The following is a 25,748-nucleotide window of genomic DNA, read 5'->3' as shown; positions in this document are numbered from 1 at the left end:
ATCATAAACATGCGCTTGCCTTCCCGTAAGAGAAGTAGCAGAATGAGCAACCGAAGTTGTGAAAGAATGAATGTCCTGCAGGTTAAAAACCCAGTTGGATACAAAGTACAGAAATGGGTAATTGGAGCAGGATAAGGAGTGCCAGGAACTTGAAATGTTACCTAGCTGGAAAAGATCACAAGCAACAAAGTTCAGTGCAACAAGAAAGTCTAGCAAAAAGAAAAAAAAGAGCAGGCAGAAGCTAGGACTGGGACTTCCTATGGACTGTGTTCAAAATGACAAGAGGAAAGATATTTGAGTAGGGGATTTACTGGAGTTTGGATAACATAATTTAAAAAAACAAGTGTAACTGGCCCCACTGATCAGTGGACAAACATTCTTTTGAGGAAATTTGGACAGTACAGACCCAATGTAACCAGCATCAGGTATGTCATTTTGGAGGGGTAGAGTGGGGTCTTAAACTTTTTTACTTTGTTTAAACAGCAGTATATTTATTTTAAAACAGAAAGAAGAAAAATCTTACCAGAAGAAAATTTAATTTGATGAAAAGGCAGTTGAAAATTACTAACACACACACACACACACCTACCTGCTTTTTTTTTTTTTTTCTTTTTTTTTGCCAAGTGGTAAATATCAAGCCAGTTCTCAGCAGCAAGAAAGCTATTCACAAATCTTTACTTGTTGAAACATTAATTTTGCTAGATTCTTCTGTTCTCTGAGATAACATGTCCCAGACATACTCTACACTTCTATTCTATCACTGACCTAGCAGTCTGGATAAAATTTGTGGAGCTGGAACATGACAATTGCTCTGAGTAACTGGAGCATGGAATACAGATCAGCTTGAGTCAGAAAACTCTTTGTTGCTTCCCCCACTTTGGTGGATCCCTGAGCCTGCAAGTGTGCAGGCTGATGTCATACGCCGAGCAGCAGTCCCTGGGAGAGGAGCTGCGCTGGGAAGTGTAGCCCTAGGAAATTAAAAGCTGCAGCAGAGGGGTTGCTGAGCTGAGCTGTGTCACAACGCTCTCAAAATGCGGTGCCTGTGTGCAGTCCTCCGACCCCTCAGCAGTGAGAGCTCATGCTCCATCTATTACAAACAGAGACCTCCTTCAGAAGTGTAAGTTGTGATTTTAAATGTTTGCATTTTTAGTGCCTGGATCTGCTTTCCTTAAGGTTCAATGGCCTTTTTTTTTTCTTCTGTTACTTGTAGGCACATCTGAACTTTGTTTTCTTTCCTCTTCCAGTGTGATTTGCAGCTTTTGAGGCAGCTGTTCTGAGAAGGATTTGAATATATTAGTAGGGCTTAAAGACAGTTTTCATGGTGACCTTTAAAATATCTCAAGCTGTGAACCAACACCAGTCTGGAGTGGGGAGAACGCTTCAGCTTGAGATTTCAGAATAAATGAAGCACAGCACTTTTGTATGCTTCTCTGCATTTTATTGTGTAAAGTGATGTGAGTAGGGAATTAAAGCTCAGAATTCAGAATTTCAGAATTTCAGCTCTTTCTGAAAAGCTACTTGCTTAGGCAGTTGTGACTGAGTTGATGGTTTCACTGTTCAGGAGATTTTCCTGTTCAGCTAAATGATAGCTTTTTATTCAAACATACTCTTAGCTGTGGGCTGGAGTTTCGTTTAGCACATACTGCCTAGGAGACTGTGGTACTTGCAGGCAGGAATTGAAATTGTGACATGAAAGAGCCATTGTCTTTGGCAGAGCAGCTGACACAGACTTGATGTTGCAATTAATTACAAAATGGTTGTGAGCTATTGTCATGTTCAAACAGTATTTTAACCCCCTCATATGTTCTTGAAAGTAAAAGTAAACCCTTCTATTCTATCCTGTATGCCATTTGTCTTTTGTGACTAAATGAATGACACTCACATTAAGCTTTGAGCTAACATCCACACTTTGATGGATATTTTATGTCCACAAAGCTGCAGAGATGCCGGGTTGGTACAGCATGAGTAGAATGCTACAGTGGTCTGCATGATGGAACTGCTCAGACAAAATTTTGGGTACTATTGTATGAAAGGAGTGTGTGCCTGTGTTCAGATTAGAGCTTGAACAAGCAGGCATGTCAAAACTTGTCAGAGGGAAGCATAGAAGCATATGAAAGAAAACACTGTCCTCTTGGGAATGTTGGGGAGGAAAACTTCGTCATTCAGTTTTAATTACACCTATTAACACTGCTCCCTGTTAAAGGCTTCCTGATGATGCCATTGCTAAGCCTGTTTTTCAGGACTTTGTGTATGTTTCAAGAGAGCTGAGGTTTAAACTTGCTCCATAGATTTCTATATTGTGATTAAGTAAAAAAGGCGATGATCAACACCGAGTGTCACTTGGGTGGAGAATGGCATAATTACTGAGTGTGTTTAGTTAAAGAGATTGCAGAGGAGACAGTGAAAACAAGATACTACCAGCTTTTTATTTCAGGTTTCCAAGAAGTCATTTTTAATTCAAGCTACAGTAAATGTTTTTTCACATATCTTTCATATGTTTTTTCGCATATCTTTCAACTTTGCTGAATTTGAAGAAATGGAACAATGATAATGAAAATTAGAAATGTGAATGTAGGTGAAACGGTAACCATAGTTTCTCCTACAGTAAAAGCATTAAAAAAAACCCCAAGAAACAACGGGGAGGGGGAAGTGCAAACATTGTCTGAGTGGATAGCTCAGCAAATACTGTTTGTATACTGTTTGTATAATGCATTTGTATGCACTCAACAGTATGGAGATGGCTGAAGTAATTAGGAATGGGGTATTTCACTCCTTAGCAGTCTAAGGGCAAAAATGAGGACTGTTCAGAACAGTGTTAAATTGGGTAGCCTGTGGTATTTGAGATTGGCACATCCTGTGGAAAATGCAGCTTTGTAGGGGTGACAGAAGCTGTGTAATACACTTATGGATTGTGCTGCCTGACATGGAGAAGACTAGCAGATACTGTAAAAGGGCAGAGTTGGTAGAATGAGGCAGCAGAGGCCGTGTCTGAAGCAAACAAAATGCAAAGAATGGGTTTAAACAGCTACTTCCTCTTGGGTTCTTGTAGGAAATGTCTTTAAGAAGATGAAGTATCAAGTACTGTGTGTAACTTGACTTTATGGTGCTGCAATGGGTGGGGGTGATTACAGGTGCAATGAATGGACAGAACAGAAAAGCAGTGACTTGCACATGATCAGGGTCGTACACATAGGGAATTGAAACCTAAAACCAGTGAGTGCTGTCTGGCAGAAGGGCTTTCCTCGGTGAACTTTGGTAAAGCTTCCTGTGTAAAATGGGTGTCATACCTTTATTACTTACTGGAAACAGTTTCTTTCCTTTTAACTGAGTCAGGAGCAGAGGAGGTGACGCCACACTGTAGCCATACAGCCTGGTGTTTCGGGGAATTACCCTGAATACTTGACCACGAAGTGGTAAACCCGAGACACAGTTACAAGTCAAAATCTGTAGTGTTGTTTAGGGTGCCACTGCAGTCAGCTGTCAAGTTCTGAAGTAGTGTGATTTTATGCTAAGCAAGGGCTGTGATTAAGAAAGAGTTAGGCAAAGTAGGTCTTCAGCCTCTAGGTATTCAGAGCTGGCCAGCTTTACTTAAATTTAAATTTAAGCTCAAAAAGTACTCAGGTTCATCTGTGTTGCATTATTATAACCCTTCATGCAAGCTATTGTAGGAAGTTTTTCAAGGTGTTTTAATTTTGGCTAAAACCTGTTTATGTCGCAAGCTGATTTAGAAGGCCAGGAGTTGCTGATATATCCTGCTTAAGAGGCATGCAAGGTCTTTCCCGAATGTGCCCAGCTCTTCTCTTTGCATCTTTAAAATGCGCCGCAGATGTTGAGAAATCCCCTCACCACTCTTTCTGCACTCTGTAGTTAAATGCAGCTGAAATGGCACAAAGAGATACACTGAGGAGAGCCTGGGCCTCCTTACAGTGGGGACAGAAAGCTCTTCAAAGAGGTGATGTAAAATGATGATGGACCTGACAATTCAGAAACAGTGCTGGATATACATAAGCAAGGTGTAGTGTAAGTAAATTCCAGTTAACTAATCTGAAGACAAGTAAACTTGGAGTAAACTGTATGGAAAAGTACCTTCTTTTGTGTGAACTGGGGGAAACTTTGGTGTCTGGGAGGTGAATGATCCAGGTGGGATGGTGGGTAGAGCACTTATATTGGGATGGGAAGGTCACAGCTCATAGAATTGTGGAATCATTTAGGTTGGAAAAAGACTTGTAAGCTAGAATCCAACTGTTAACCCAGCGCTTCCAAGTCCACCACTAAACCATGCCCCTAAGCACCATGTCTGTGTTCTTGTTCTGTTGTCTTCATCTATTTGGACAAATGACCTGAATAATCAATGTCACTTGTTCTGCAATGGGAAGGAGTGTGTGTGTGTGTGTCTTGAATGTAGTAAGATGTTACATTTTTAATAACTTTCTTTCTGTATTTTTTACATAGATTTTTGCCTTTAGAGTTCTGTGATCCTTTGCAATTTGTATTTTATGAAGCCTGGCAATCAGCCCAGATGCTGCTGTATATTCCATTCTGAATGGAGGGGGCTTATTTTGTTTTTGGTGATTTAAACGCTTGAAAAGCTAGTCCTCCTCCACCACAGTCCTTTAAAATCTCTGCACTGTAAGCAGAAGATATAGCTATTTTGTTTCCTTGATAGCAAAGGGAGCTGAAATTCTCAGATCTGGTGTTTTAACTGAGTTGCTGTAAAAGTTGCAGGGCTGGGCCAGTTCTGAATTATTCAAATAAACAAAAATATCTGGAGAGGGGAAGTAGCAATTCATGATACATGGAGAGAATGGATTTCTTGCAGTGGCTTTGCTGTGAAAAGATGTGTGTTGAGTAAGTCCACACTTAATGAAACCCTAGCTCATTAGAGAATAGACTGCTCGGTGATTATTTCTACCATTTGTATCAATTTTGGTAATTTTTTTGCATTAACACCTTGGATGTAAGGTGAGGTCATTAAACATACAAGAGAAAAAGAACTTCTGAAAATTTCTGCTTTCTTATTAGTGCCTGACACGTGAAAATACCTTTTTTAATTGCATGTGAAGCATTTGACTCTTGCTTGTGTATTACTTGTGTAATCCACCTCTAAGGTCATACGTCATTTTACTAGAATAAAGAGCTGAGTAATCAAATACAGCTTTATTCTGTAATTGTTGCTTGAATGGTGCAGCATTTAGGAACTGTCTTTGAGCACTGGTTATCTAGAACAGTGGATTTGTTCCTGTATGTTTTTTCCTGGTTGAGTCCCAAATCTGCACATAGCTTTGTTCCTGTATTTTATTTAATACACAAACTGGTCACAGCACTTAAATTGTATTTGAATTAATTTTTCATTTGGCCTCCTGTTTTATCGGTATACTTCATTGCAGGTGAAAGACTGAATTGTGAATCCTATGTAATTTATTTGTTTTGACAGTTTAATCTGAATTTGCTTTAATATCTTGTGTACACAGTGAGGACCTAGGAGAATTCATGGAGATGAAAGGTGCAAACAGCCCTGGGATCCTTGTACTGACCACGGGCCTCAGCAAACCTTTTATGCGTCTGGATAAATACCCCACCTTACTCAAAGAACTTGAAAGGCACATGGAGGTATATCTTATCAGCATTTATGTTCCAGCTTAATGATGATTTGACAACAATTATTTTAAAGGTACATGTCAAACATGATGGGACCCAAAATTGCATTTGCTTTCTCTTCAGTCAGCCTTCTAAACTACAGGCTGCAGTGGTTTATGTAAAAGTCAGTGCAGTAAAACTTCCTGTAAAAGATAAATATTTAAAGTAAAACTATCCAGAGAAGCTAATCATCATTCCTAGAATAGTCTTACCAGGGTCTTCAGTTGACTTGACATTGAATGTGTCCACTGCACTCTACTTAAGGCCACTTTATCTTGCAGAGGGAGTGCTGCTTTTCACCTCAGTATGTCGAACACATTGGCAAAATAGTCCCTCTGACTTCTAGTGAGCACTGTCCAAAAGTGATCTTTACAGGACAAGAAGGTGTTTGAGGACATACTCTTTTCACCTTTGCGTTTTATAGGTTATATGTTTGGAGTGGGAAAAAAAGAGAGCAATAGAAAGTGTAGGGGTCTTGTCACACAGATTGGTTTGCCAGTGACAGCAGAATGTGCTAGATAGTCTGTAGGAAATCACCTTTGTGACAAAGCTAACCTGCTAAACAAAATTCTGTTAATACTTTTCTCTTGAGATTTTAAAATCTCTTATCCACTAAGTCTTGTAAAACTTCTTTGGTCCTGTTTTAAGTATAACTAGGATTGTGCTAAGTGACTGCAGTTTTACTACAAGCCAGACCCACCAGTGTTTAATATAAGAAGGCCATGAAGAGACTAGATCAGTCTACAACTTCAGTTTTGCAGAATTGTTTATTTTGGGTTTTTTTTTAAGCCTCTAACAATTGTTAAAATTAATTTTGCTAGAACTGAACCTTTTATGTATGTTTTCTCCATTTTTTTTAGGATTATCATCCAGATCGTCCAGATATTCAAAAATCCATGACTGCCTTCAAAAATCTTTCTGTAAGAGTGATAAAAGAGTGGATTATATATTTTAAGTAGAATATTGTCTAATTACATCTTACTCTACTGCTTAGAAAAGTGAAGCTTTTTCATAAATGTGTAATAATTTTGTAAAAGGCTGGAAATCAATGTTGTATGTAGGCAGAGCTGAGGATGGTAATTTGCTGGGGAGCTGTAGTAAGTAGACTATTGGTATAGGAGTTGTGCAAAGTATTCTGCACCTCTTTGTCTGCCCTCTCATCATACTTCATCTCCCTTTCTGCTAGTGCTTGCATGACTAGTGTCCTGAGAAGGGTTTCTTTACAAAAATGAGTACATGTTCTGCGTTTCTTTTTCTATGTGCCTTCCTTCTCAGGGAATGGTATTGGTTTTGAGAGAGGTTGAAGAGAAAAGTGTTAGTGAAGTTCAGAAGATGCCCAACTTCTAGTAATAATTGGAACTGGAAGCCTAATTTGAACAGATAAGCTGTCTGCTACTGTCTTTACCAAAAAAAAAAAAAAAAAAAAAAGAAAAACTGTGCCTCAACTGCAACAAACAATGATTAGGTTTATTGTAACTGAGATTGTATTAATGTGTTGTGCTTCCTCTTAGGAATGTATGCTGATGATAACATGGCATTTTTTATTTTTTTAATCAGAAATTTAGTGTTATCAATGTTCAGAAGAGGTTTGGGAATTATATTCTGTTGAGTGCTATAAAAACAAGAGGAAACAATTCTGTTGAGAAAAATTCAAATAAACAGAAGTAGAGCCGGTTGGAGTTACTTAATAAAAGTAGCAACACAGGATTATAAACACTCAGGTTTGCACAGGTGGCATGTCTCTTCTTACTGAAAGATGCTTCGTTGTATTGATGTGTATTTCTGACAGCTGTGTTACTCTTTGCTGCTGAGCATGTCCATTTTTGGTTAGTCATACCAAAATTTGAAGTATAAAGGAAGGAGAGAATTTGAGTAACAGAGCTATGACTGAATTTGGAATGGTAATTGAAGTCCATGTATTGAAAAGCCGTAATATTTAATTTAGTAAAACTAGTATATAAAAAATATTGGTAGCAGTCATCTAAATGAAAGTGCTTCAAGTAAGCTGCTGTCTTCTGTATATTACAAGCACAGCAGCAGTAAATACAACTGTAGTGGTATTTCTACCCTTAACCTATTCCAAATTGGTAGAGTTTGTAGAGATGATGTTTTTCCTGTGTTTGTTAGGCACAATGTCAAGAAGTACGGAAACGGAAAGAACTTGAACTGCAGATACTGACAGAAGCTATTCGTTGTTGGGAGGGAGAAGACATCAAAACACTTGGCAATGTGATTTACATGTCCCAAGTCATGATTCAGTGTGCTGGGAGTGAGGTAATGTCCTTCTCATCTTTACTCTTACTCTTCCAATTTTGACTAAAACTCATTATAATCATTATATGACAGAAATAGAGTGCTTCTGAGATGATAATCTAAGCTAAAATCTTTCTGTGTTGCTTTAAGGCATTTTTTACAAAACCTGAAATAAAATTCCTTGAAGATGGATGGTCTCTTCTGTAAACTTTACTGAAAAGTAACTAAATACAGCAGTTATAAATATTGTAAGATGATTTTTGCAGGGTTTTTTTTCAGAGGGCATGATTGAACAAGATTTTCCATGTGTTATTATGTTACAGGATCATTATGCATAGCAGTTATTACAGTGTGTTTAAAATAGCAAAAGGTTTGAAGTTTTATGTTGTAAGCTGAGACAAACTTTTTTTTCACTCAAGTAGCAAATTTTGAAATACAAGTACTCAATACTTTGAGTACCAAATGCTCTTTGAGAAATAGAATAAGATACATAAGAAAGTTAAAAGTGACAAAGTCTGGTTTCTTTTTCTGACGAAAGCAGCAAAAAAAATGTGAAGAAAAGCTTGTCCTACCAGAACTAATGTTAAAACACTCTTAAAAGCAAGTGCTAACAGAAAGGCAATGTTATCCAGGTTACTGACATGTTTTTATTGCTTGTTGTTCTTCTGAAAAATCAATGAGGCTTTGAATCTGATGAGGGCTTTTGAATTGCAACCTCATTCAGTCCATTTCCTGCCTTAGAACAAAGAGGTCCATAAATATGAAGAAAAAGTAAAGTGTTTATGCGACTGAATATTTAGAAGTTAGTCACTTGATATTTTTCTCTCAGATATTTTGTTAGGTGTTAAAGTAAATAAATAAGATTCAATAGAGCTGATAGTGCATCTTCTGCAGTTGTGTCTCTTTTTGAAGCCAGCAAAACAAATCACCATCCCCCACTCTCATCATGAGGTAAAATGTCAAATGTAATGGACTTCTAGGAGTTTCTGTTTAGCATCGCAGCTTTTTGCCAAGATACAGGACAGCTTCATTTGTGCAACAGCAACTGGGTTTGGTTTTGTCTTTCTAAAAATGATACCGACATTTGCAAATATTTACTTAAAAACATTAAAACCTGCGAGGGACTTGTAATTTTGCAAAAATGCTTGAAATTAGGGCGGTGGCTTTGTCAGTTGATGTACTTACATTGTCATTAAAATATCAGACTTTAATGCTTCTCCCTTTTGTTGTCTGTAGCAGTAGATTCAGAGTAAACTTATTCCTCCTTCCATAAAAATACCCCAGTGGATAACTTTGTACATGAAACCAGAAAATTACAACCAGAACAAAATAATGAGTGCTTTTGTTGTGACTATACTAATTATTCCTTTGCTTTTTCTACTTCTGGGCATAATCCACTGTTGAAAAATCTGATCTCCAATTTGAGAGACCACAGTCATGATATGACTGTAACAGTATCCATCTAAATTATAGGAAGAAATAGATCCAGTATGTAATTTTGGTTTTACTGAAACTGGCCACACAGTTGTTATCATATTAAGCAATGTCAGTATTTCACCCAGACTGTAAAATTCCTGTTTTAAAAGACAAGGCTGTAATCTTCTGGAAAATGTATAGGCATGTGTTAGCAGCACTTTTCAAACAGAAAATAAGTAATTCTGTCCTCTTTCCTTTTTTTCTTTTTTTAAAATTTTTTTCTAAATACAATGGGGAAATAGTTTTGCGTTGTGCTAATATTTGTGGAGTAGTCATCCAGTTGTAATGCTGAGAGCTTTTAGTAATAGAAAAATGGGAGAGGGGACTTGTGATGGTGTATTTACTTTTCCATTTTCTTCTTTTAACAAGGAAAAGAATGAAAGATATCTTCTTCTCTTCCCTAACATTTTGCTAATGTTGTCTGCCAGCCCAAGAATGAGTGGCTTTATCTATCAGGTAAAGTAATACATTTATATGTGTAAAAATGTGTTGGGGGTTGTGTTCTTTCCAAATGATATTTCCTAAGAAACTTGGAAGGATTATTAAACTTTTTCATTTATAAAGACAAAAGGTAATATCTGCAATAAGAAGTGATCATCTGTCTTATGAAATTCTGGCCTAGAAGCCCAGGGTTTGATTTTCTTTGTAGCTGTGATTATCACCAAGGAGACATTATTTTTTTTACTTTGTTAGTAGTAGCTGATGAGAGGAAGTATTGGTAGCTTTTTAGATCTGTGTGGGAAACCAGTGTTGCTGCATAGGTTTGTTAGTGCTCTTTGACTGCTGCTTGAGACTTAACAAAATTGCACAGCCCCCTTAAGCTTTCATTAGTGTGAATTAGGCTGTTACCATGAGTTTTAGATGCATCCACATTAGTCTTTTATCTTGGAATTGGTGGCACACTTTCCAAATTCATCTTCTATTTTTTTCTGTTTATTGAGCACTGAATTATTGAGAACAGAATAGAAGTTTATTGAGAACAGAATAGAAGTTGTTTTGGGGCTCACAGGCTAGATTCCATCTGGATGAAGTTGAAGTGGAAGGCATGCTCCAAATGTAAGCTTGAGGTGCTCTAACTTTGGGAAAAGATCAAGTACATGGACTGAGGTTCAGTCCCTGGCCCCAGCCTCGGGCTCCCCAGTGTAACACCACCTGAAATGCATACAAGGTGGCCCTAGGGACCTTAGCACCAGGTGTTTCACTTCACAAATACTCTGCTCACAGCTGGTAGACAGAGTCTTGGAGCTCTCTCCCAAGTTTCCTAGCTGAGCGCTTGTGGCTGTTGTCCCACAGGCCTATTCCAGAGGTGGAACAGAATGACTCCAGCTGCTGTAGTGCAGGGATGCCATTTGTCTTGGCTCCCTGTAGCTCTAGGCTGTGTTTCACAGATGCACTTGCATCTTGGGTATATAGTTTCAAAGACTCCTGAGAGGGGCAAATGTGCAATCCATGACTTCCCAAGTCTTGTAAATGTTCAAGTAATGCCATGTGGGTTTGGGGCATCACAGTAAAATACCAAAAGACAGAGGAAAACTGCAACCAAGTTCCAAAAGAAGACAGAGATTTCACCTACTAGAAATGCTTCTATAAAACAGATACTTGAACAGTTCATTCCTTTCTCCTGAGCAGTCATTTGCCTGCTTCAAAGGAATGCTGAAGTTTGGTCATTTGGTGTTCCTGTGTGATCAACCACAGTCACAAAAATGGGACTTGTTTTTTTTAATTTAAGAGCAATTAAATTCCAAAATTTGTGTTTGGATTCGTACCTTACCTGCCACAGCTGTAGATGGATTTGTCTGAAATGCTGCTGCATTAGGTGGTTCAAGTGGACAGTCAAGTTTGTTAACTTTGTGGCACTTCTAATTATCCCAGTGTTGATGGAAAAAGGTAGTAGAAAAGGCAAGTCAGTTCTTTGTTCCAAGTGCCACAGACAGAATTCTGGTGAGGATAGATTCTTGTGTACTGATTACAAAGCAGCTGACTGGAAATTTAGTATGTTAACAAGCAACATGAAATTAAAAAGTCTGTCAAGCTTTATTTTTCCTCTCCCATCACTTGCATTTCTTCTTCTTCCCACCCACTTTATCGCCTAGATGTACAACATTGTTCAATAAATAAATGAACCATTTTCTGTGATTTGTCTTCAGCTTCTACTGAGAATGGCCACAGCCCTTTCTTGGTGTTCACTAACAGTGATGTTCCAAACATCTCTCAAAAGCAAAACTCTTAATTTCCTCACAGCCTCATGTGTGATAGTCCCAGCACTGAGAATGTCTCAGATTTTAATGACTACATGTTCACAGCAGGGTGAAATTATTTCATCACTGCTTGTGTCTGAGACGGTTGATCAGAGCCCATGTCTAGAGAGCATCATGTGGGCCTCCTGGACATTTTTTCTGAGCTTCACATTTCAGAACTGGGATGGATATGGGTGGAAGATGATGCAGTTCTCTGTCTTTCTCAGGGAAATGATGCCACTGGAGGCATCATCCTACATAACAACTTACTTGTTTTTCTGAATAGCCCAGTTGTTGTCAGGTTTCAGATTTTCTGGTTGATAGTGCTGATATCTACCATGGGAGCTAATGGGAGGAACTTTTAGCAGTGCTAAGCTGAAGTCACAAGGAGCAAGGACCACACTTCTTAGGAGGGCTACACGATTGTTTGTTAAAAGAAGGGAAATACAAATGATTCACAAGTTCACTTCAGTTTTCTGTTTTGCTGACTTTGTACTTTTTCTTGCCTTGTGATTCAGGTAATCTCTGTCTCCCTATATTGCCTCCCCACCCGTGTCAGCAGTTCTCACCCGTTTCTCCTGTTGTGGTTTTATGCTGTGTTATTCATGAACTAGCAAACATAGGAAAAAAGGGAAAAGAGCAAATTTTAGCTGCATTGAATAGTGCACATGGCCACCATGTTTCCTTCAGTGGGGAAGCTGCCCCAAAAGAACTCCTCCTTTCTCTTTGGTATCTTGGGCCTGAGCATGCTCTGTGCCTGCAGAATACCAAGTGATTTTTCATTTTGAAGCTTCTAAGAAACCTTTGTCCATTCTGCTGCCTTTAGGAAAGAGGAAAACATAAAGTTGGTTTTTATTCTTTCTGCTGTGTTGGAGCCAAAATTCCGCAGTACATAGTATTTGTGCTTTTGCCAGTATTTGCTGAATAGTGTTTCTGTGCAGGAGAATACAGGATGTCTTAAAGAACTTTTCTTGACGTTTCATTTTCAGTAAAGCCTTTCATCCCAAAAATACTCAATTTTATTTATTCATCTGTGTTTCTAAAGGGTCAAAAAGTTATCCTAAACGGACTTTTTTTTTTCCTGCTTGACTGGGTTTAAAATAGGATCTCCTGAAAAATTAGTATGTTCTTCTGAAGAAAACTTAGAAATTTGAAGGTGTTCACTGCTTTTTTTTTTTCCCTCAAAGTATTTCCATGAGGGAATTTAATAGTGGCTTTATTAGAGAAATAAATCTTCAAAATAAGTAAATAATTGATGCATTTATTTTGTGAAATACTCCTTTATAAATTTACTTGTTCTACAGACCTTATTGTGGGAGCTAATAAGACAGTTTGCAAACAAATGTGCTTAAAGAAGTCACTGTTGCCTCCAGTCATGTAATATGATCCTGAAGGTCTCAGTTTCAAGAATGCAGAACTGAGGAATGATCACTATTGTATTTGTATGGATTTTGTAGCCTGAATAGGTATCAGCTAGACTTACTGACATCACAGATGTCATTTGCAGAAGTTGCACATATGAAAAACTCCCACTGTGAGATGCTTGTATGGATTTTTAAATGTTTTTAAACCCATTGGGGTGAGGTGTCAATTTACTGTGAACGTCTTTTTTCAGATCTCAAAGTTAGTATTTTCTTTAATTAGTAATGTTTTTAGGTATTTTGTATTTAATGTTGATGTTATCATCTTTTTTCTTTTTAAGGGAAAACTGCCTACGACAGGAATGACTATTACAAAGCTAGAAGACAGTGAAAACCATAAAAATGCATTTGAAATATCAGGTATTGCCCATTAGTATTTTTATTTACTAGTTATTCAAGCATATAATGTTTCAGACATCAGATGCTCACTCTGAACAGAGGAGAAAACTTATTTATTGTGAGGTTGACCAAGCACTGCCACAGGGTGCCTGGGGAGATGACTGGTCTTGGAGGTACTGGAAAGCTCTCTGGCCATGATCCCAGGCAACCAGCTCCAGGTGTCTCTGCTTGAGCAGTTGGGGACCTACAGAGGTCCCTTACAGCCTCAGCCATCCTGTGGCTATACAGACTTTGTAACACGGCTGCCCAGAGCCTTACTTGGAGGTTGTTTTTTACTGCTTCTCTTAAGCAGTTAAGGAGCTCTTTGCATGAGATTCATCCTGGAATTTCTGTATCTTAATGAATGGAGGCAGCAGCCTTGGAGAAGATCTTTTGTGATGAAGCAGTTCCCAGTACACTATTTACTGAAAGAATAGGAATTCAAGCTCTGGAAGAGCTTTGAGCAAGAGTTTTCTTGTAGAAATTTTCCACCTCTTTCTGAGAAAAAAAGATGCTTCTTTAAGCATCTCTGATGTTAATGGTTGTTGCCATTGTGCTTATAGGTAATTTCATCTGTTTAGTCATTCATTTCATCATGTGTGTCCTGAGACAATTTAAAGGACAGTGCAGGGTTCCCTTGGTGGAGTTTCGTATCTTCATTAATTTCCTGGATCCGTTCTACATCCAAGCAGGTTGCATTTAAAGAAATTAATTTTGACTGTCTGAAGTATGATATCAATGCCATGAGTCACAAAAAAATTGTTCATATTGAGGAAAAAAAGGGTTTTTTGTGATAATCCATGAAGCTGACCTCAAGGGGAATGCAATGGGTTAAATGGTGTTACGTGCAGAAGTGAAAGTTATCTTTATGTATCTTTATGGAATGGTTGACATTACATTCCCAAGCGACTTTTGCCTTGGCTTTAATTTTATGCTGTCTTCTGAGAGATTGGTGAACTCCTATTTCATAACTTTTCCTGTGTTGTAGTGTACAGAATGACATTTTAGGCTGTGTGCTGGCTTTGCTGGGGAAGATGGAGAAGCAGAAGGCTAGTAAATGAGCCTGTCTCCTACTCTGGTCATTTAAGGTTGTGCTTAATTACTAGAGTTAAGGGGAAAAAGTAGAACTCCTGTGCTAGGCTAAGAATAAATACATGGAGGCGATGTGTGTTACAACCTGGAAAAGTGGGATGCTGTTGTACTCAAAATATGGTTTAAATTTTTGCTTAGTATTGAGAGGATATAATGTTTTAAGAAGTGTCTTTTTTAATCATGTCAGATTGACTAAACTGTTATTTTTTTGTTTCCTATGTCTTGGTGTTCTCCATCACCTAGGAAATATGATTGAAAGGATATTAGTATCTTGTAACAACCAACAAGATTTGCATGAATGGGTGGATCACCTGCAGAAGCAAACCAAAGTCACAACTGTTGGGAATCCCACCATTAAACCTCACTCTGTGCCATCTCACACGGTAAGAAATGAATGAGCAGAATTAGTTTATAATTAGGTTGTCTGGCAAATATAACACCATGGAAAGCCTTTTTTTTTAGCCATTAGTAACAAGAACTGAATTTTGTCACTGTAGTTGAATAGGTAAAAAGATAATTCTGTTTTTAATTGTGTGAACAAAGAATAAAATGCTTAAAACTCAGTGTAATAGTTAACTGGGGTGAAAGAAAGTTCATTGTCATTACTTTTTCTGTTTTGACCAAGTGCATACATTACCATCTTTTAAGCATAGTTAGAACAGTAGGTTGTAATTGGTGATGTACTTGACAGGCTGTGGAGAAACAGTAATTTCTTTTGGGTTCTGCATTTGAATTGTTGGATATGAATGGTTCTAAATTTAGCTCCACCCTTAGTGGTGAGAGAAGTGGGAGCAGGGCTGCTTGTAGCTGTTCTATCTTTAGTTTGTGCTCCGACAGTGGTAGACAATAAAAAAAATTTAAGCTCCTTTTTTTTCCAAAAAATAATTTAGTGTAAAATTTTTTTGAAGGCCAGCTGTAATAAACAGAAATGCTCTAGCAAGTGGGATTATTTCACCAGTCCTTGATGACACTATGTCTCCATTATGATAATATGCCTTTTTTCCTTTCCCATCGTGTTTTACAGCTTCCTTCCCACCCAGTGACTCCCTCCAGCAAGCATTCAGACAGCAAGCCAATACCACTGACTCCTGCCTACCATACTCTCCCTCATCCCTCACATCATGGGACTCCACACACCACCATAAACTGGGGACCACTGGAACCTCCCAAAACGCCCAAGCCTTGGAGCCTGAGCTGCCTGCGGCCCGCCCCGCCACTGCGGCCCTCAGCAGCTCTGTGCTATAAAGAGGTGAGGGGCAGCAGCCAGGAAACAAGACTGTGGCAGGCCTTCAGTAGGAAGTTGTGAATTTTTTTGTGGTGGCTGTGTGTATGTGACTTTCCTCTAATTTTGTAAATGTCATAAAATTAAAAAAAAGAAAAGGGAAAAAGTGAGAGTTTATCTGCAGTCCAATATTTGTATTAAAACTTCGCTTCTGTAAGGGATTCTTCTGTTTGGCTGTACTGTATGCTCATTTCGTAATTAACTTGAAATCCTTTTATGCTTTCATGTGTAGGCCACTAAATTCTCCAATGTATTACAATTTCAATAATCTTTGTAGTGTTTAGCCTACAATAACATCCAAAACTTGTCTTGATCAACTTTGATAGGTCCTGCTCAGTCACCTTTAGTTTCTTGTTCTGTGTTTTCACAAAACATGTATTGTATCCTTAAGGTAAAGGGTAGACCAGCATCTTCCTTTTGTTCCTGAAACTTAGTACGGTTCTTGTAAATTACCGTGGCCACATTTTGAGCAGAAATGCTGCTGGGTTTGTTGTTTGTTTGTGGGTTTTGTTTGTTGTGTTGGTCTTGGGTATTTTTTTCCTGTAGACCTCTGTAAAAACAGACCTAGACTGCTACAAATTTTGGCTTTGAAGACTGTAGTACCTGCCAAGCTTCCTTGTTAGGTCCCTCTTTTACTTGCTTCCCAGCAGACAAGTGTGAAATGGGTTGTCTCTTCAACTGTTCAGGAAAAAGACCTGTCAATGTATCCCTGCCTCTTCTCTCTAGCTCCCAAACAGGCTGAATGCCTTTGCAGCAGGTTTTATGTATATTTCTCTTAATAGAACAGATAAAATATTTGGCTATATGTATAGTTGAAGGAAGGGTAGAGAGGAAATCAGCCAATTCAAGCAAATTGAACATGGCAAAAAATATTAGTAAACTGAGTTTTGGTGCTGTTAAGAGGTTTTTAGTTAATAATTCCTGCGTGCGTCTTAGAAGTAAAAGTTTTGAAATGTTGTCTAGAAGCTCTACTTTTTTTTTCCTGTACAGGATCTCAGTAAAAGCCCTAAAACCATGAAAAAGCTGCTTCCAAAACGCAAGCCAGAGCGGAAGCCATCAGATGAAGAGTTTGCACTGAGAAAAAGTAAGAGAGACTTGAACAAATATCTGCATAATACAAAGGTTGGAATTAACATCAGTTTAATTTCTGTAAGAGTTAGGTGTACAGTGTAAGCAATTCACCTGGTTTCCTCTCTCATGTCAGGAGAAAGGGGTGGGTATCTCCAGAGGATGATTTGTTATAATCATCTTATGCTATGATGGCATTTGTAGAGCTTTAGTGATTGCTACAGTGCATGTCTGCTTGTGAAGTGCATATGTCTGTTGGTTACAGAAGGAAGGGAGGTTCCTAGACAACCAGGTGAAGTTCAGTGAGGTGAACCTGTCTTTTAGTCCTCTAAACAACAAGGTGAAGATACTGAACCACTCTTGCAGAGTACTTTGTAGCTGTGTTCTTAAGTTGGTCTTGGTAGGAGCTTCTGTTGCCCTGGGTGTTGGAAAGCTGGTTATTGCTGCTGATTTGAAGACAAGTTGCTTCCACAATCACTTCTTCTAGGATCCAACAGTCTTCTCTTATATCCTGTAAATGAAGACATTTGCTCATGTCTGTGTCTAAATAAATTGCAGATATTTAGACTGCCTGAAGTCTGAAGAAAAATGCTGATCTGAGAGAGACTTAGTAATGTACAGAATGAGAGAGGTCAAATTATCCCAACATCCAGATTTTGAAGTGGAGTGAGCATTAATGTTACCAAGCAAACACAGTATTCACTTACTTGTCCGTGTTGCTGTAATTCTTGCTTAGAAATGTGTGTGAATGAATAATCTGATTACTTGTATGAATAAAAGACAGGGTGTTTTATTGGACAGATTTTTGCTGTAGCTTTTGCTTCTCTGTCTGTCTTTTGCTCCTGGGTTTTTTAAGAGTCTGTGCCGTGAGTGTTCAGTGCATGAAGTGTATTATTGTGGCAGTTGTCTCTCATAGGCTTATATAGAGTTGGAGAGAAAAAGCTTTTCCTCAGGGTGCTCCTGGTTTGTCTGAGGTGTTAGACCTTCTGAATGTTCTGTGAATTTCATGTGGCAAAGGTTAAGGTAATGAGTAGAATGATTCTCTGTTCATGGATGTGCAAGTGGATGTTGTAGTTCAGGATATTTTATCCTTACAGCAAGGCATCTGTTTAGGAAAAATGAAAGCACTGTAATACAGTATCAATTCAGATGTTGGAGAATGGAGATTCAGTAGTTGTGATGATGATGATGCTGTCAACTTGCAGGTTTACCAATTGTTAAAGAACACAGTGGGAGGAGTTAAGGATTTTTAGTTGGGGGAAGGAAGGAGTCTGTAGCTTGCAAATACATTGTTCTACTCCTGATTGGATAACTTTTATTGAAAGGTATTTTTTGATGTGTTTCTTACAGATTTCTTGGTATTCATCTTCCCTAATCAGTAATTAGAAGCTTCTGCTAGTGTTTCTTCAACTTTCTCAACTTTTTTTTGTGGAGCTATAAAAGTTTCCTATTTCTATCAAACTTAAAGCATATTGATGAGAGGTCTGGGTTTTGTTACTTCCCTTCTCAGGAATCCAGAGGATTTATGGGCTATGTTTTGAGAACTGCTGTGTCAAATTAGCATTTCAATAGACAGAAGAACTGAGATGTTTCAACTGACTGCCTTAAAAATGCTATTTTGGAAGCGTATTTGCCCTGCTACTGTAATTATATGGTGCTGCATTCTAACTACAAAATCCAATTGTTTTTCCTGCCTTGAAAGAGGGATAACCCATACTTTGGAGTTCCCGCATCTCTTAAGCTGTAGGAAAATTATATTGGGTCAAGATAATTTCTGCAGTAGCTAGCTTGTCCCAACAAATGTTTGGGAAGTTGGCTTTGTTCTGGTGATAATAAATCACAAAACCCAACAGGATGCATTGGCTGGCAGAGAATACAACTGCATTTTGATGTTGGAGGCTGCTCAGATTCATATAGCAGGAAATCTTCAAACCTAGTTATTTCACAGGGGAAAAGAGGAAAAAATGCTTTAAAAACAACAAATTGTCTTTCTTTGCACATAGACTTGTGCTTTAATCTAAACCAATAATGATAGAGGTTCACTCTATTGTGAGTGAACAATTTGACACTATTTTTACTAAGTCACTCAATGAGATTTGCTGTGGAGCTTTACCTTTTGGAAAATGTTGCCATGTTAAGCTTGAATAGTAGTGCTATCTCTGTTGAAGTCTGAATAGTTTAGTCACTTTTCACAGATGCATGTACATGAAAGTGGCGTCTTCTCTTCTGCATGCTGGACTGAAGTTATGCTGTGAATTCTGAGTTCTGTTTTCAATTGTGTGCTGTTGAAAGGAGTGAATTTGATTTTTTTTTTTTTATACATACATATATATATGTGTAAACACATACGTATACACACAAATGCAAAAAGTTTTCAAGATGTTTTCTGTGAATTAGTATTCTGTTTCTTTATTTCTTTGATTAAATAATAGAATACTGTGCATATTGAATTGTGTGTTTATATAAACTTGAGTATATAGGAGTTTTTCAGTAAAATTACTGGATTAGAATGAGAGTCCTCACACTTCAAAACACATTCTGTACAACATCAGATGCTCAGAAAATATTTTGAATGTGTGGGTGATGCTCGGAATTGAATTATTTCTAAGCATTTCAAAATAGTATTTTTTTTAAGTTGTTACTTTTGTTCATTGAAGTTTGATTTTTAAAATGGTATGATTAAAATAATTTTCAAGGGTTGATTAGGCTGAACTTTGGACTCAGCTGAACTGTACTGATTTACAAAGGCTTTTTTATAGTAAGAAACATGCCCATGTTTAAAATTCTGTTTTTCCCATTGATTCTAGGTACAGCTGCTTTAGAAGAAGATGCTCAAATTCTTAAAGTCATTGAAGCATATTGCACAAGTGCCAAAACACGTCAGACATTAAATTCAAGTAAGTTAGTCATTTCTACCCATTTCAGTACTTTCTAACTAAAAAGCCAACAAGATAGTTTGCAAAAGAGAGTGCTGTGTATTCTCAGCCCTTTGCAAATAGCAAGCTGTACCTGCAAATAATAACATATTTCTGGTTTAACATTAATGCCAGGTGTTTATGTATTGGATGCCAAGGACCATGGTTAGAGGCTATCATTTTTTCAGTATTTTGAAACAATCCAAAACATCAAAACCCCAAATGTAACTACTTGTCATGGTTTAAAATTTTACTAAAGCTTTACCAATGAATAAGAGGTGTGTGAACTGAATATAACAGCTAATCAGTATGCTTTTGGATAAATTTCAAGAAGCTGGTAAGTAGGAGGAATGAAGAAGTCATTGTAATTTTGGAGGACTGTATTTTTGTTGTGTTCTGTTCAACAAAGACTTTGTCCATGGAAAAGTAACCTAGACCTATAAAAATTTCTTTAATTTTATTGCCACTAGTTGTTTTTAGTATTAATTACAAATTTTAATCCCGTCTCATGATTTCAGGAGAAATTGTTCTCAGATGTGTGTTGCTTAAAGCCATTTTTAGTTTCTCAGATCAATACCTAGCATATTGAAAACCTGTAACGTGCCTCTGGGGTCCTACTTCATTTAATCCAAATCAAGGTTGCCATGTGGAGTTCCTCTGTATTGTAAGTAAAACATTGCTCAAAGCAGGGGAGTCCACCAGCATGTGTTCCATTTACACAAGGAAGGAGAAAATGCTGTTGCGTTTGTTCCTTTTTGCACTGTTGAATACAAATTTAATTTGGAGATCCTTGGAACACAGTATAATGAATTTGAGGTACTTGGCTGGTTTTGCTGCAACTAGAAGACTGGACATCATAACTTCTTGTCCACTAAAGATATTTAAATTTTGCTATATTAATCACTCTTACTGCTGCCTACAGTGCTCTAGGCCTGTTTTGCTTCCAAGCAAAAGCACTTAGTGCTGACAATTGAAGTCTTAAAGCACAATTGCAGACTCAGTTCTTGAGTTTTCCTTATACATGTTTATTTAGTATTGCCACTTTGAAAAAAACACAGCTACTTTGTATTCCTGTGTAATTTACAATGGGAATATGGCAGTTATATTAGACTGTAAAAAATTCTCAAGTAACAACAAAAGCCTTAATTTTAATTTTTCTGTCTTAATGAACTGTAGATCTCCAAGATCATGAATTCAGCTACTACTACTATTTTTTGAATACTAATCTTTTTATAGTCCTATAGTCATTACAGTAGTGTGTTTAATTGGATAAAGGGAATGAATGAGTTCAAAGTTCTGAAGATATACTGTTGTTCCAAACAAAATCAAATGAGATGATTGCCATTCAAACACCTCAACTGTGTTCTGTTATTTCCAAGGATAATGTGACAAGAAATGGTTGGGAAAACATTTGCACTTGCACAGTAGTGTGTGTATGTGTGCAGATATGAAGTGGATATGATTTTTTTTGCTTGCCTATTTTTCCTGTCTATGTATATTTAAGAAATATACATAGTGCTGTGGGTATCATTGCATACATCAGAAGTCAGCTCTTTTTTTTGCTCTCAATTGCAGCAAGAAACAATTTTTTATTGATTAGGCACACAGCTGCTTTGTTTGGAAAGCTTAGTGTTGTCACCTAAGACTAGGTTTCAGAGGGTCCATTTATAAACTGGAATTGGAAATGGGGGAAGAACCAATAAAGCTGAAATTGCTTCTGTTGGAACAATAGTCAGTGTAGAATAATAGAATGAGAGAGTTGCCGGTCATCTGTGAAGTATGCTGGTTTTTTACATACTCCATTCTTACCTCCCAGTTAATATTCTGCCTGTCCCTGACAGCACTCACTGGGCAACTCCCCTACTGCACCTTAATCTGCTTTTGGCAGTGTCAGTACAGCAGAGCCATGGCACCAGTGCAAACTGGTAAGATGTGGTATTAGAGGTAGCAGAACAGCTTTTTATCAGTTGTTTGGATGGGAAAAAGTGGGATTGAATTTGGGTAGGTAGATGGAAATGAAAGAGCACAGTCTGACTTTCTTGTGCTTTTTGTACACCGACTTATTTTCCATTTCTGCTTCAAATGAAGACTTAAAATCCTCTGCAATGTCAAGTATATGGTGGCTCATAACATGGCTCATAACATGGCCACTTACATGGCTTCAATCCTTGGATATTGCCAGGCGTTGAAAAATTAAAAAACCTGTCCTTACTATGTTTGACCAACGACCCTAGAGATCTAAAAATATCGAACTGGGGGGATGGTCTCAGGCATGTAGGAAGAGGTGTGTGAGGGGTCAGATTGGGCTAGGCTGTGTCACTGTTATGCTCTTGGCCATGTTTTTCTGTGAGTTAATTTGCCACATGGTTTAACAAATAATGAGGGGTATGAGCACAGAAAAAATGTACTTTCACAATCTCCTCCAATGGGTACAAGATATTGCTGCTGATTTAGCAATCAGCAGCCCTGCTCTGCATGAGAATCTTTGCTTTTCTTTTTCCCCCTTCATTTTCCTCTTCACAGTGGTGACACAAGCACTTCTGTTGGCTGTGTTGTGAGCTGGTGGGAAAATTACCTGCTTGAAAAAACTAACCCTACCAAAGATTTTTTTCATCTGACGCTGTTTCCTGACCTGGCTCATGAAGCAGCTGTACAAAAGACTGTGTCATTGCAAGGGAGGGAAAGGATGAGGTACAGATATGTGATGGGGAAGGGGCTGTTGCTTTTCACATTGGTGCTGGATCATGCTGGCTTACTGTGTTTGTTTACTGCTCTGTGCCCAGTCAAATCCTCCCCGGACCAGAACTGACTCTGTATTTCAAAAGAACCTGACTTCCTCTTCAAAAAATTCTACTTTCAAACAATATTTTGTTACTCAAAATTCTCAACTGATACTGCTTAGAAACTTAAAAACCACTTCAAAATTGTATTGTAACCGTTCAAACATTATGTGCTGAGTGTAATTTATACCTAAACCCCAAACAAATTTGAAAAAAAAAAAAAGAAAAAAGAAAAAAAAACCAACTTTGGTGCCTTTTTAACAATATTTTCTCTTTTCCTTCTCTTCCCATCACCTTTTTGCTTTTATTTCATGTGTTTGGTTGTGGCTATTCCTTACGTTCTCCTCCTCATCCCACCTCTGCCTATCCACATCCACCATTTCATTTCACCTATACATCCTTAGCATGGCAAGGCACTGACCTGATGCATAATCACGTCTTGGCTGATGATGACCAATCAAGTCTAGACTCCTTGGGTCGTCGCAGTAGTCTTTCTCGTTTGGAGCCTTCAGACCTCTCAGAAGACTCTGACTATGACAGTATATGGACAGCCCATAGTTACAGAATGGGGTCTACATCTCGTAAGAGCTGTTGCTCATATATCTCTCACCAGAACTAATGCACTTCTGAGCTTTTTCTTAACAAATGCTTGTTGTATCACAGCCTGCTTTTCTTAGATGTTTTCTTGCTGTTCCTTGTCTCTTTAATGTGATATTTTAACAACTTCTGAGGGAGCTCCTGAAACTTCAGTTATACCTGGTGGAAGGCTCTATTGTCAATTCAGTACCCATACAAATAAGTCATTCTAAAAAGTGTATATCCTGTTAAGGATGATACTTCTTGAGGGGTTTTTTAACTGACAGATGTTAATTTGTAGCTCTGAATGGTCTTTTTTTTTCTTTTGACTTGGTCAGTGTAGTAACAGGTCCTTTATTTTCTTTTTTTTTTTTTTTTTTTTTTTTTTGATAAGCACATTTTTATATTTTGTACTGAAGCCATACTGGTTTGAGAGCTGAGTGCCAGCTATATGGAAATACCTTAGTCGTAGTGGTTGGATTTTCTACATATTATTAACAAAATACATAGCTGGTAGAGTAAGTGAAATGCAGCTTAAAATTAAGCAGTACGAGAGCTGTAAAATCATTCAGATATTCATGTATCGGGCCTATTTGTTTGGAAGAGCATTTGCTAATCCATAAAAATTTCTGGTTTTGTACTGCTGTCTTTTGGTCATTGCTTAAAATGTTTATATGAAGGACCTCGCTGCTCTTTCCCCACCCCAGTCCGGCAATTGTCATGAAAACCTGGCAGTCCATGCTCATTACATGCGGTGTTTTGGTACTCTCATGTTACCTGTGGTCATACTGTCACTTTACTGTGTGCAGTAGTGTGGCAGAAAGCAGGGTTTAGATGTTTACTTGCCTGTTAAAATACACAACTGTCAACTCTCAATTGACCATTCTTCTTGAAAAGACGAGAGGAAAATGATTCCCCTGATGGAGGCTCCAGTGTTCAGCATCTGAAACTCTAGGTACAACTGTGATCAAATTGGCTTGTTTGAAGTTCTGAATAATAGAATGCTTGGCTTTTGGGTTGTACTGTTTGGAGCATGTCTGTGACAGATTTTATTGTGTCTTGTAACTTCTCTCATAAGCAGGTTTGTTTTCAGCAGCAGCTCTTCACTTACAGTCATGTTGGCTTTTTCAGAGAACTGTGACATGCTGTGCACAGCTGAAGGTCTCAAACCTGCACCTGGGGCACTGCTGGGGTGAACTGTGTGTGTGTTCTGTCTTGTTTCTAAAGTAATTGGCATCAAAACAAAAATGGCATGTTCTCCAAATCTTTGTAAGCATTACGGAAAAGTGTGGTGAAAGTGATGGAAGGACAGAAACAGTTCTTGGTTTCACCAGGGTTCCCAAGTGCAACATTCTTATCACTTTTCACGTAAGCATGTTATCCAGTGTTCAGATACTACTCTATTAACAAGTTCAGAGTAATCATGATGAAATTTAACTGCAGCCTGGGAACTTGATCCCACTGTTTAAAAGGTAATCAATACCTTTCTGTGGATTACATGATCAGAAAGTTGCAATTGTAAGGAGTGCTTGATTCCAGAAGGTGGTCAGTGTGGAGAAGATGTTTCAAGGCAGTTCATGTCTTCAGTTTACGTTCAGTCTTGTTTGATCCCCTGCTTTATCCTCTCTCACTGTTGTTGGCATTCTCTAATGTGACTAACAAAAGTGGTAGTACTTACCAAGGAGGGTTTTCAGGGGTGCATTTTACTGCTGGTCATATATTAGTGTAATGACTAGGAACTTGTGTATGTTGAACCTTTTGCTGATGGAGGAGTCTTGCTTAGAGAAATGAGATAAGTATATGTGCTCCATATCATTTCACAGCACATTTGTAAGCCACTTCACTCCCTTCTTCTTTTCAGTCAGTTTTTTTTTGTTTTGTTTTTTTAACATATATGGAAAGTATGGATTGTTTTTTGCCCTGTTTCTTATGATGTGGTGTTCTAGTTGAATAATGTTTTCTGCACTGGATAAATGAATAATAATAATTCTTTTATGTCTGTTTCATGTTATATAGTGTAAATATGAGTTTGTAATACAGTTGTTGCACTTGAACTTTCCTTATCAAACAGAAAGTTTTGTTATCCAGATCCGAAGATTTTGACTTTTTATGCACCAAAGCTTTGACAGTTTACCACCGTTAATTATTGTAGCATTTCTGTCATTAGGTACTATCATAATTAGGATCTCTCATATTGTGTATTCTCATATTAACATCACAGCACATTTAAAACCATTCTACGTCTTCAATGTTACAGGCTGTAAACTATTGTGAACTGATCAGGAGTATTAATGCAAAATGCTTGAAAGAAAAAAAAGGACAAATGTGGAAATGATGGTATTCAGTCCAAAGGTTCAGTGTTTCTATTTTTGTGGAACTTTAGTCATGGTAATAACAGTACCTTATGTTTATGCAATTCTGTAAATTGTATGTGTACAGTTGCAAATACACTGGAAGGATGGAGAACCTGAATTGGAAGGTAGGTTCAAGCCATTGTCAGGCCCTCTTCTCATGGCTTATGCAGTGTTTCCATATAAATTAGTGCTTACCATAAGCTGAAGCCAACCAGTATTGATTGGGTGTTTTGAGTAATCTTGCCAAAACACAGTAACGTGTATATAGTGACGTAAAAC

The 25,748-nt window shown here is 37.8% G+C and overlaps 1 protein-coding gene across 11 annotated transcripts in view; it reads left to right on the top strand.

Annotated features, from left to right (window-relative positions):
• ARHGEF7 (Rho guanine nucleotide exchange factor 7) overlaps positions 1 to 25,748 on the top strand; it is a 115,845-nt gene that overhangs the window by 77,035 nt on the left and 13,062 nt on the right. For 8 of the 11 annotated variants that reach the window (XM_038128154.1, XM_038127891.1, XM_038127985.1 and 5 more), the window contains 10 exons: positions 5,472 to 5,610; positions 6,498 to 6,557; positions 7,765 to 7,911; positions 9,736 to 9,822; positions 13,306 to 13,384; positions 14,738 to 14,877; positions 15,519 to 15,743; positions 16,767 to 16,860; positions 19,652 to 19,741; positions 22,944 to 23,120. In XM_038128154.1, coding sequence (XP_037984082.1) covers positions 5,472 to 5,610; positions 6,498 to 6,557; positions 7,765 to 7,911; positions 9,736 to 9,822; positions 13,306 to 13,384; positions 14,738 to 14,877; positions 15,519 to 15,743; positions 16,767 to 16,860; positions 19,652 to 19,741; positions 22,944 to 23,120 — 1,238 coding nt within the window. The remainder of the gene's footprint in view (positions 1 to 5,471; positions 5,611 to 6,497; positions 6,558 to 7,764; positions 7,912 to 9,735; positions 9,823 to 13,305; positions 13,385 to 14,737; positions 14,878 to 15,518; positions 15,744 to 16,766; positions 16,861 to 19,651; positions 19,742 to 22,943; positions 23,121 to 25,748) is intronic. The other 3 variants (XM_038128564.1, XM_038128070.1, XM_038128230.1) reach the window with 1 other exon arrangement.

The sequence above is a fragment of the Motacilla alba genome, chromosome 1 (genome assembly GCF_015832195.1).
Source record: "Motacilla alba alba isolate MOTALB_02 chromosome 1, Motacilla_alba_V1.0_pri, whole genome shotgun sequence".
In the NCBI taxonomy this organism is placed as follows: domain Eukaryota; kingdom Metazoa; phylum Chordata; class Aves; order Passeriformes; family Motacillidae; genus Motacilla; species Motacilla alba.
Note: the sequence above shows the minus strand (reverse complement) of the source record. Positions and strands in the feature narration are given on the sequence as shown.